The 12,041-nt window shown below is 57.7% G+C and overlaps 1 protein-coding gene across 1 annotated transcript in view; it reads right to left on the reverse strand.

Annotated features, from left to right (window-relative positions):
* The window catches only part of DEAF1 (DEAF1 transcription factor), a 27,013-nt gene that overhangs the window by 14,729 nt on the left and 243 nt on the right, over positions 1–12,041 (reverse strand). The window contains exons 2-10 of the mRNA XM_007465921.1: positions 11,863–12,037; positions 9,606–9,703; positions 8,017–8,146; positions 7,584–7,730; positions 6,950–7,089; positions 5,975–6,040; positions 2,338–2,464; positions 1,507–1,635; positions 1,009–1,137 (exon numbers count right to left, since the gene is read on the reverse strand). Coding sequence (XP_007465983.1) covers positions 1,009–1,137; positions 1,507–1,635; positions 2,338–2,464; positions 5,975–6,040; positions 6,950–7,089; positions 7,584–7,730; positions 8,017–8,146; positions 9,606–9,703; positions 11,863–12,037 — 1,141 coding nt within the window. The remainder of the gene's footprint in view (positions 1–1,008; positions 1,138–1,506; positions 1,636–2,337; positions 2,465–5,974; positions 6,041–6,949; positions 7,090–7,583; positions 7,731–8,016; positions 8,147–9,605; positions 9,704–11,862; positions 12,038–12,041) is intronic.

Below are 12,041 nucleotides of genomic sequence, written 5' to 3' on the forward strand. Positions count from 1 at the left end.
AGCTACGCCTGCGCCCTCGGCCATGGCCAGACCTTGCTGTGAACCCTGCTCCGCTCCCGCAAGGGCAGGGCCCTGGGCCCAGACATAAGAAAACAGGCAGCGTGACAGGGTGGACAGAGGACGCAGCAGCTGCTCTCGGGGCCCCCGCCAGCCAAATCAGGGACCATCCCAATACAAATCATCCCAGCAACAGGTTGCAACGCCCTGAATGAAACAGGAAGCCACGCGTCCACGCTGAAACAAGCAAACAAACAAGTAAGCAGACGGGGGATGGGTAGCCCAGGCCTCGCAGCCCTGCTCAGGGCATGGCCGACCACATGGGGCAGACACTCCCCATCCAGGCCCTGCCCAGACCCCGCAGTCAGCAGGGCCACAGCCCGGCCGGGCCTGGGGCCAGGGTCTGAGGCAAGGTGTGGGGAAGAGGCAGGACGGAGGCGAGCTTTAAGGGTGGGAGGGGTGTCACAGCAAGAGGAGAGAGCGGTGAGACAAGCGAAGGGGAAGGAGAAGGGGTGTTTTCTAGATCTCGGGGACAGATTTCTATCTCGCTGTCTCGTCTCTGGCAGAAACTGTAAAAAACACAAAGGTCCACCAGCTGGGGTTACGATGCTCCCTGTAAAAAAGTGTCCTGACGTAGAAATGTGTCCAAGATATGCCATCAGTGACAAATCGCTCAAAATGCATACGTGGGGCAACATCCCCGTTAGGCTTCAGGCGGGGCGAGTCGCAGACATGCACACACCCTCTCACCTGAGGCCACCCAGACAAGCGTCCTCACGGGACAGACCCCAAGCACAGTGTCCTGGTCAGAGCCTGGCCGAATCTCAGGCTCTGCAGGTCACAGGTCGCTATGTGAGCAGCCTCACCCCACACAGAAACGAGCAGCAGCTTCCAGTGAAACCTGCTTTACAAACACAGGCCTGAAGCCCCACACCCCACTTCACCTAGGAAGCCTTTCAGAGGATGATTCTGCACATGACGGCCACTCGCGAAGAATTCTTCCACACTGACCTATTTTGGGATGAGATGTTGGCAACGCGGCCTCCGGAAACGGTGCGATCTGACAGCTGTCCTGATACCCTGGGTAGTGGGGCTCCGGGTGGCCGACCCTGCACGGGGGCTGCACGTTTGCTTCTTGTACTGTCAGGGGAGAGAGACACGATGGCGTGAGACCCAGCTGCGCTGCACGTCCAACAGGGTGGAGGCTGTGGCTCCTGAGCCGTGGAAGTGAAGGACGTGAACTGTCAGAGGGACAGTATTTGGGATGTTCTGGATGAAATAAAACACAGTACAAAAGCCAGTTTCCACTGCTCTCTTTCACTTTCCGGAGGCGGCTACCAGAACATTCCACGAGCACATGGGGCGTTTCTGCCCCCCGGTGCCCATCTAGGCTCCGTGAGCAGCCTCAGCTTCTCAGGCCCTGGTCCCGCCGCCCCTGCCTGCGGGGGTCCCCACAGCTCCTGCCAGCGACCTGCTGGGGCCGCGTTGCCAAGCGCTGAGACAACTCGCCTGTGGCTCCCGCGAAGACGTCGCCCTGGGCCGGACTCTCCGAGATGACTGCGGTGGCCTCCACGGTGGACGCCCGGTCGAAGGTCAGCGCGCCAGAGGTAGTGATCTGTCCTGAGGGGGTCACGGTGACTGGAAAAGCAGGAGAGCTGTCACTGTGCTGGGCCCACCAGGCACGTCGCAGAAACACCCAGGGGCCGGGGTGGGGTGCGCGGGGGCCACAGCAGCGTCTGCTGGCCCACAGCCACCTCTGCATGGGCGGTGCCTGCGGGGGGCCAGAGATGCCCACCCCAGCAGACGCAGCTCCTGCTGTGTGTCCTGAGCACCTGGATGTACTGTCTCGTCAGAAAGCAAGAGATAAAATTTAAAAGAACGTAAGAAGGACTTCGTAGTTTGAATTAAGAAAAAGATTTTCGTCAAAGCTGAAGAGAAAACGCAGTGGGGCCCCCGGCATTCTGGGGGCTCCGCCTCCTCCTGCCAACCAGCCCCAAGGACCCGGGGCGCCTCCGCTGCAGGAGCCGTCGGGCTGATGACAGCCCCTAGCGACCGGGCGCCTCCCAGGCCTCTCCCGCCACCGCAGCCCAACTCGCCTCCTCCGGGTTTCAGAAGCGGGCGCCTCCCCCGCCCCCGCCCTCCCTACCTGTGCCCCAGCCGCGCCTGCCCCGGGGCTGCGCGAAGTGAAGTCCGTGCCGAGGGCAGGCCGGGACCGGAGAGGCCAGGGGGCCCCCACGAGCGGCAGCCGCGCCTGCTTTTGGCCCAGGCCCCTCGGCCAAACGCGTGAGCAGGACGCGCTAGGAGCACGTGGCGGGCGACAGCTGCTTCACTGTGACTCACAGGTGGCGGCGGCGGCGGCGGGGAGCAGGGTGATGTTCTTGGGGGTGTCCTTCTTGACCGGCGTGGCGGGCAGCTCGCTCTCCTTCTTGCGCCTCTTGTAGGGGACGAAGAGCCTGACGGGCCCGCTCTGGGGGACGGGGCGGGGGGGCGGGAGGCAAAGTGAGATGCGTGGAAACGCCACCCGGGACTGTTCTCCACCCAATGGCGACCTGCCTGGAGACATGCCCAGACCGCGGCCAGAAGACGGAACCGTGCAAGGCTCCCTCAGCTCCCTCTAGGCCCCAAATGGCTTAAAGCAACAGAAAAGATACTTTCAGAGAGAACGTGTGAGTTAACAGCACTTCCAACAGGAGAGTAATATCAACACCGAATTTGTAGGAATTCCCGGAAGACAGAAAACAAGTGGGGACCAAGGAAGGAGAAGGGAGAGGGCCCGTGGGGAGCAGGGGGCGCCCGCAGACCGAGGCCCCGACACGCGGGAGGAGAGAACCTTGATGGAGCAGGAAAACGTTGAGGATCAGCTGAGCCTCCCAGCTCACGCCCAAGACCCCTGTGGGCTCGCTGGCCCTTCCTGCTGCCCATTCAAGCCTGCTGTGGACCCGTAAGTGAGCTTCTGTCCTACGCGTCAACCCCAGAATCTCCGCCGGGCTGTCCCCGGTGGCTCCTCCCTTTACTGATTTTCTCCACGTGTTGAGACGTTGCCGTCACCTTCTAGGCTAAACTGTGTCCTCAGGACCACCTGTGAGGCCCTGACCATCAGGGTGGCCGTATTTGGAGTAAGGAGGCAATGGGGGTCTTGAGGGTAGGGCCCTGACCCGCCGGGATTAGTGCCCTCGTAGGAGCAGCTGTGTAAGCAAAAGCCTACAAGCCAGGAGGAGCCCCGACAGGAACAAACCAGCACCTTGACCTGGGCTGCCTGCCTCCACAACTGTGAGAAAGTCAACGCCCGCTCCTCAAGTGCCCCGGCCTCCTGCCCAGCCCCCACAGACTGAGACCCGTGCTGACAACCCTTTGACGTGTTTCCTTCAGCCCCGAAGACACAGAGGCTGCTTGGAAGTCTCGTCTGCTGCCCCCACGATGGGCAGTGCCTGCGCCTGCTGCTTTTCTTCTGTGTGGTTCACATATCCCTGGCCCTTTACATGTCTCACAATTTTTGCTGAAACTGGACATTTTAGGTGCTGTACTGAATGGCTGCGCAGATGACTCCCCCTCCCTCCAGGGCTTCCTGGCTGCAGTCCTGGACAAAGGCCTCCAGGCGGCAGTGACCAAGCTACCGCACCAGCTGTTGGACTCAGCCAACTAAATGCTCTACCCTTTGCAAACGGCTCCACTGTCAGATCCAGTCACATTAGGCTCCTGTACTGGGTGGCTTTTTGGACAAACCTTTGAGGAGGCTTCTCAGGGTGATCACTTCCCGGTGGGAAGCTGAGCTGGCTGCCCTCCTGCATTGCCAGCCTCCTCCCCACGGGCTGCCCTGGAGCAGGGCAGAAACGGCACTCAGGCCATCAGTCCTGCTCGCCGAGCCACTTGGTCTTCTCGGCTGGCCTCAGCTGCGTGGACCTCCACCCTAGGGGCAAGCGGGGCCAGGACGATGGAGCTTCCCTGGGCTGAGCTGCAGGGATGCAGGGAGGGAGCAGGGCCTGACGCGAATGCCAGACTCACAAGATTTTCCTGGATAAATGTTTCCTTTTTTGTTGTATGCCCCCAGGACAATCTCCAGAGACCTTAAGTGGTTGCTTTTTATCATTTTCACCAGTTAGGGTTACTTGTCCGGGGAGTGGGTCCCTGGAGCCCTGCACAGCACCACTCCTGAGGCAGAAGCCACAATGTTTCAATTTGATGAAGTCTGACCTATGAGTTTTCATTTCATGGATTGTGCCTCTGGTTCCATGTCGAAGAAATCCGTGGTCTAACCCTAGATCAGGGGTAGATTTTCTTCTACAAACTGTAGTTTAGTTTTGGACACATTTGATCCATCTTGAATTCGTGTGTATATAAAGTGTGATGTTTAGGTCAAGGGTCACTTCTACGCCTGTGAGTGTCCAACTTATTCCCACACCTGCAGGTCCGTGTGTGGACAGTGGGTCTGCTCCTAGATTGACGGGTCCGCCTCTGCCAAACACGGTCTTGGCAGCAGAAACAATACAGCAAGTCTGACAGTCAAGTGCTGTGATTCCTCCACTTGTAGTCTTCGTCCTCAAAACCGTGCTGCTACCCCTTTCCTCTGCCTTTTGACATGAATCTTAGAATCAACTTGCTGATGTCTACAAGATCCTGCCAGGGCTCTGGAGAGACCCGTGTTAAGCCCACAGACCAGCGTGGGGCGAAGGATGTCTGCACTGCGTCGCAGCCACCAGCCCGTGGGCCCACGTCTTCTCGGAGTTCTCTTCCTGGCAGTTTCTAGCTTTAGGACACATGTTCCATACATGTGCCGCCAGGTGACCTGACCTGAGGGTTTCGGCGTTTGGAGTGACCGTAAAACAACCCTACCAGGTACTCCATGCTTCCCGATGGGGCTGACCCCCGACTCTGCTCCTCTTACCCCTGGAAGATCTCCAAGAATGTCACCTACCAGTCTTCCCAAGCAAACTTTAAAAGTATCTTATTCTCACACAAGTATCCTACTGGTCATTCCACTAGACTCATCTGTGATCTACACAAGGACTAGACAATTTTAGAATATTTGGTTTTCCCACTCGACAACATCTCCCCAATTAAGTTTTCTCCCATAGCTGCTGCTAATTAACCAGGTGAGTAATCAAAATTAAAAAAAGAAATCTTATCATGCAGCTTCCTAGTTAATTTTAAGACATTTAAAAATAACATTCAACAATAGAAACATTGAAAGAAAACTGGTAGCTCACACTTTGAAAGCTATACAGCAACATACATTAAAACGAATGCAAATATCCCTTTTATTTAAACAGTTAAGAATTTAGAATAAGAAAAGACTTCAAAAGACATTAAAAGTTCTCTATATAAATCAGCTCAGTGCAGTATTTTTTATAACGTGCCGTTAAAAATGACAAACATAAAACAGCATATACATACTTGTCACCACAAAAAAAACCTACGGTTAAGACAGTGACATTATAGGGACTTCCCTGGTGGTGCAGTGCTTAAAGAATCCACCTGCCAATGCAGGGGACACGGGTTCGAGCCCTGGTCCGAGAAGAGCCCACATGCCACGGAGCAACTAAGCCCCTACACCACAACTACTGAGCCTGCGCACTAGAGCCCACAAGCCACAACTACTGAAGCCGGCGTACCTAGAGCCCGTGCTCCGCAACAAGAGAGGCCACTGCAATGAGAAGCTTGCACACCACAATGAAGAGTAGCCCCCGCTCGCCGCAACTAGAGAAAGCCTGCACGCAGCAACAAAGACCCAACGCAGCCAAAAATAAATAAATGAATAGATGTTATTTTTTAAAAAAAGACAGTTAAAAAAAAAAAAAAGACGGTGACATTATAGCAGCTTTCCGTTATTTAAGAAAGTTTCCCTTAACGTTCTTTGAGCAGCCCCAGAAGCCACTTGAGGCCTCACTCATCAGAGTAATGGTCAAAACCCAGAATTTGAGGGAGAAACTAAGCTGGAAGCAGCCCTGAGAGGAGCTGAGGGGAGCAGGGGCCCACTCACCAGGGTCATGTCATCACAGCAGGCGGCACAGGTGCAGGAAGCGGCATGAGGGTTTAGGATCCCATCCTGAAATTTAAAAAGTACCGCAACATGTGAGAAAGTCGGCTCTGAAGTGAGTCAACAGCCCCAGATCTCAACCAGTTTCACCCCGATCCCCCTGTGAAGGTAAAATCCCACCATTTCCAGAACCTTCTCTCTTGTACATGTCTCTGCTGGTGGCAGCATCTATCTCTCCCCTGCCAGGGAGTGTAGGCGTGATTTCTCTATCAACCTCCTAGAGCTAAACCAGAAAGAGCAATGAGGAGCCCTCTCCTCTCATGGATGAGCTCAAGGAGAGAGAAGTTAGGTGTCTTTTAAAAAGTCACGGGCAGGGCTTCCCCGGTGGCGCAGTGGTTGAGAGTCCGCCTGCCGATGCAGGGGATGCGGGTTTGTGCCCCGGTCCGGGAGGATCCCACGTGCCGCGGAGCAGCTGGGCCCGTGAGCCATGGCCGCTGAGCCTGCGCGTCCGGAGCCTGTGCTCCGCGACGGGAGAGGCCACAGCAGTGAGAGGCTCGCGCACCGCAAAAAATTAATTAATTAATTAATTAATTGTCACAGGCAGAGTTACTCAGTTTTCCTCGGTCTCTCCCATGTATACGTGCTATTAAGCTTCCGTTTGACTTTCTCCTGTTAATAAATAAACAAAAGCCACGTGCACCTAAGCGGAAGCTGTTACGCTGCCTCATCCGCTCCTCACAGCAAGGTGTGGCTCAAACACCCTCAACATCCCATCTGGAACATCAGGAAGCAGATGGAAAGGCGACGTAACTCACACAGAAAGTGAGCGTAACTCACACAGAAAGTGAGCGGGGGACTCGAATCCCATCTGATTCCAGCCTGTGAGCCCTGGAAAGCCCTGCGGCCGATGCCCCAGGAGCCAGGCCTGCGGCTTGCGCCTCTGAGCAGGGAGGGTGGGGAAGCGCGGCACCTGGGTACCTGGATGAGGCACTGCAGCGGCCGCCCCGCATAGCGGATGCTTCTCTTCCAGTCTTTGCTGCTGGCCCTTCCTGCCATGGCTTCAAACTCGGTAGGACTGTACCAGCTCTCCCCCTGCTTAATGCAGCGCCCCCGGCCTCCTGAAAGGACGAAGCCACCCGCTGTAGTTCCCGCTGACACTGGGCCAGGCCAATCTCCCCTCCCGCCCACTCCCTCTCAGTGTCCCAGGCCTGCCTGCTCTCAGCCGCTCCCTCGGTGCCCCACAGCGAGCCCACATCTGCAGGCAGCGCTTTCCACCGCATGCCTGAGCCCCGACCTGCTATCCACAGTCACCGCACACTCCACCATATCCCACACGGAGCTCATGACGTCTTCCCACTTGCAGAGCCTTCTACTTACAGGTCACCCAGCTGACCCAGGACCTTAGGGAACATGGTCCAGCCCTGCTCCTACCACGGGCCACCCCATTCCTCGACCTGCCCGTTTGCTTAACTAGTTTATGTGTCATTACGGCCATCCTTGGCCCCAACTTACAGTGGGGGATGCAAAAGGAAGGCGATCCTCAAAACAAAATAAGAAGCAGCCTGGGCCCACCCCACACGCGCCCACCTGGGCCCACCCCGCACGCGCCCACCTGAGCCGAGCCTGCTCTTATACAATGTGCCACTGATGTTTCGACAGCGCACAGGCAGCTCACTGTCGTACACCGATGGGTCCCAGTTGTACTTAGTTCCACCTTTCTCTTGGCCGGGAGCCAGAGGAGTCGGAGGAGACTGAGGGCCTTGAGCAAAGAGAGCATCATGCAAATGAGAGACCCTGAACACACCCCGAATGACAGGAAAGCACAAGAAACATCTTGGTTCTAACAGGTTCTCCCCCCAGCTCAGCAGCAACGCCGCCTGTACCTCTGGGCAACTCTTCTGTTGCCTGAAAAAATCCACTTTTTATACTTAAACTAAATAGTATTTGAAATTTGAAATTCACCACAAGATAAAGTTCACCCCCAGGATAAACTCCACCAGCTCTCGGAGCGTTCTGCCCCCGAGGCCTGGAGCAGGAGGGCATACCGGGGGTGAGAGGGGCAGTGGGTGCCTTCAGCCCGGTGGTCTCCACGATGCTCCCGTCCGTGTGCACGACGATCAGCGTGGCCTTCTCGGTATTCAGACTGTCCCCGATCTGAAGGGCTGTCCTGCCCGACTGGAGGAAAGAACACCAGTAGTCTCAAGTGGTAGCGGCCGGCGCACACCTGCACACCTGCATGCCTGCACACCCGCACACCTGCACGCCCGCACTCCTGCACGCCTGCACACCTGCACACCGGGATATGGTCCTACAGAGAGGTTCCAGCTGACACCGCCACCGGGGGGCCCACCATGCCTCACGCTTCTCAGATGCAGAGCCAAGGCCAAGAAAAGGTGATATTAGGTCTGCATGGCTCTGAGCGAATGCTCACATGGCTTGTCCAAGTTAAGGGATAAATGTGTTCCTGGAACAGGAAATGCCCTCCCGTCTGCCTGGGCAGCCTCTGAGGTTGCAGGCCTCAGGGGAGGGTTTCCGAGAGGCCAAGTTCATAAGCACAGCCAAGGCCCAGTGCAGGACCCCTTCTCATGCCCGAGCCCACCCAGACACGGGGCTTCCCAAGCCACACTGCTTACATGCCTCTCCACTGGGGCTGGATGCTGCCGTGACCGCGCCTGCCTCCTCTGGGCCAGCCAGATGCCCCTTTTTTATCCCTGCGGGCGCTGAGCCCACCCCAACTGCCCACAGGCGCACGCTCATGGCCTCACTCAGACAGCCCTGGAGCAGACTAGAGACCCCGGCGCACCCCGTCCACACCAAGGCCTGGGACACTCATGCTTTCACGCTGAGAGGATAAAACTAAGACAAAGACCTTTTCTTACAACTGAAAATGTGGCCTTCAAACCAGGGGAGGTGAGTAGAAGTTTATCATGGGATTGAGGGCTCTCCACCCGGCATGCACGTGCACCGCCTGGCCTGCTCTCACAGACCTGCAGGGCCAATGCCTCAGTAAGGGCGTCTACACTGCTTGCATCTGAATCACTGAATTCGTACAGCTCTCGACCGGAAAAACAGAATGCTTTGTGTTCATTAGAGAACCACAAAGTATTTTTCTCACGAAGGCATGTGAGACATGTAGACACTTGAGACCCCCTTTCCTTGTCAGTTTCCAGAAGGATCACACTAGTTTCTGGGTCTACTTGTCCTAAGAGCCCGCTGACTTGGGGCCGCCCCTAACTCCCCGACCCTCTGGCTCCAGCCCCTCCTAGAAAATGAGAACGTGACAGAGTCTGCTGTCAGGCAGGACACCGGCCAGAGGCACCACGTCACTGCCTGGCTATCAGCTTGTGTGCATCCTGATACCATAAGAAATAAACCAAGACTCTTAAATCTGCAGCCCTGAGCCCTTCACCACCTGCTGCCCTTACACTCAGGAGTAACAGTTTTCTGTCTGTCACTATCTCAGTAACAACCACTTTGCTTTCAGGTGTACAGCGTCCCAGGTGCGTGATCCAGGCTAGAAGGAAACCGTGCGATCTCCCCTCCCCTCCCCAGGCAGTCGGCACAGAGCAGGCTCAGGGTCTCTGGGGGACGGGCCACCCCCCTCGGGACCAGAAGCGCTCCCGTGGCGGCTTACCAGCACATGGCCCGAGAGTGAGGCGGCGTTCGCCACCGACGTGGTGAAGACATTGTCCGCCGAGGCGCCCACGTTGGCCACTGTCACGGTGGTCACCTCTGCAACACAGGAGCCTAACTCAGGGCCCTGCCAGAGACCACTGGGGATAGGGTGAGGGTGGGGGGCGGCCCACGGTGGGTCCAGGTCAGGTACCTGAGCTACCGTGGGAAGCCTCACGCTGTACACGAAACGCCCAACCAACGTTTCTAGACCAGTCTGAATGACCTGGTCCTTCCAAGGACAAAAGGCCACCTTTCCCTCTCCACAGAGCCTGCCACGCACAGTGCAGACCACAGGGCACGCCCGCCCTCACGCACCCATCGAGCTGGCGACAGCTCTGCCCTGGCATCTCGCTCCCTTCTACTTAAAACCATACACCAAAGAGGCCCCTAAAATCCTAGAGTTCCCTCCCTTCCGCGTGGGGATCCTTCTGGCCCCTCTCCTGCAGGTCAGTGCAGGAAGACTCATGTCTATCCCTCCCTCCCCTTCCTTCACCCCCACCTGCCACGGACCTCTTCCTCCTGAAAAGCGGCAGACCTGCCTGTGCCCACCCCACGCGCCCCCCAACTCTAAGCCCGGCCCCTCCCAGCAGCGTCTGTACACGGGGGCGCCGCTGCGCCCCGCCCCCCGTGCTCCCCCCACTGCCCATGGCCCACTCCTGACGGGCTGCCCTGGACAGCCCTCCCTTGATGCTCCCCCAGCCACCAGGGGTGGCGCTGCCTTCTGGAACGTCCCAAACCTAGAGCGCCTGTGGCCTGGGGGAGGTGCTCAAATTGACAGAGAGTCCTGCATATTCCATCAGCCCGAGCTCACTAAACTGCTCTAAAAACACCTGCTCCCCATCTGTCTCCTCCACTGTGTCCCAGGGAGCCCGGGCCCGAGGGGTCTGAACACAAGCTCAGGTCTAAAGAGCTCGCCAGCAGCTCGGGAGGCAGCCTCAAGCCAGCAACGTGTCCTGCTGAGTTACAGAAACCCGGGAATCACCTGACCTCGGTAATTCACAACCAACAAGTTTTAACACACTGGAAAAACACAAGGATAAAACTCTGCAGGAAAAAAACACGTAATGTCAATACGTGTCTCCAATGTTGCCACGAACAGCATCACACTCCCTTTCTGCATATTCAGAAAAACGTGCAAAAAACACAAAGCTGAAAAAAAACCTCACCATCCAAAATCTCAACTTTAAACCAGAGGTTAGCCACGAAAATGGAACCCTTGAAGGGCCACAAAGCCACCTTTCCCTGCCTTTTGCGAGGATCCCGGACAGACCACAGGCACCAGGGCAGTGAGGGAACGGGCTGCAGGCCCCACGCAGCTCCTCCAGGGCCGGATAAACCGGAGCACTGGGTGGGGAGGCCGCTGTCCAGTTCTGAAACCCATGAAATTCCCTAGGGTAGAAGAGCCTTAGGATGCTCCCCAGGGGTTCCAGTGCCCAGCTCTGCTGGCCACACGGGAGCCCAAGTGGGAGGGAACAATGCTTAGGAAAGTCTCTACCTCCTTCGGGACGGTGCCCCGGGGAGACACAACCTCTAAAAGGCGCTTTGGGGCATGGCTCATGAACCTTGAAAATGAGAATGTTCTGTGTGGCAAGAACAAAAGCGTGGGCCAGCAGCCCGGGTGGCGCCCGAAGAAGGGAAGATCCGTAAAGGAAATGGGGGCCCCGCGGACAGGCCAGAGGGGACTGCCCCCAAAGGCTGCGGGCCCTCCCAGACTAAGTGAGGCGCCTTGCTCCCCAGCGCTAAGGTCACACCTGAGCAGGCCCTCAGGATTCTGGGTGACCAGATGCACCCAACCCCGGGCTCCGCCAGGACAGGAGCCGTGTCTGACCCCTGCGTCACCAGCACCCAGGACAGGGGAGGACACGCAAGGCAAGAGGCAGGAACCGAGAAGGTTCCGGAAGTAGCGCAGAGCACTGGAAGGAAGGAAAGGAGTTCAGGGAGCAAGTATGCGGCGGGGCAGGGCCAGGATGCTCCCATGGGGCAGGTGTGCAGGGACCACACGGCACACAGGGTAGGTGCGAGGCATGTGCTGGGGGAGGATGGGTGTGCCAGTCAGCCAGGCGTGGGCAGGGCAGGTACGCGTGGAGGACAAGTGTGAGGAGTGCACGCGGAGCAGGTGCCGGCAGGTCGTGCGGGAGTGTGCGGGGCAGATGCGCAGGGCAGGTGTGGGGCAGGTGCGGACAGGTGCGCGGGAACCGCGGGCGGGCGGCACTTGCCTGCGAAGGCGGCGGCCGCGGCGGCCTCGTCGGGGCCCGGCAGGGCCTCGGCGCCCATGTCCATGTGCCCGGGCTCGGCGGCCATCACCGCCACGGCCGTCACCCGCCGCGTCTCGCGCTCCGCCTCCGAGTCACCGTCCTCCTCCGAGTCCTCGTCCCTGCTGAGCACCGGCTCCTCC

The sequence above is a fragment of the Lipotes vexillifer genome, unplaced genomic scaffold, assembly GCF_000442215.2.
Source record: "Lipotes vexillifer unplaced genomic scaffold, Lipotes_vexillifer_v1.1 scaffold1094, whole genome shotgun sequence".
In the NCBI taxonomy this organism is placed as follows: Eukaryota; Metazoa; Chordata; class Mammalia; order Artiodactyla; family Lipotidae; genus Lipotes; species Lipotes vexillifer.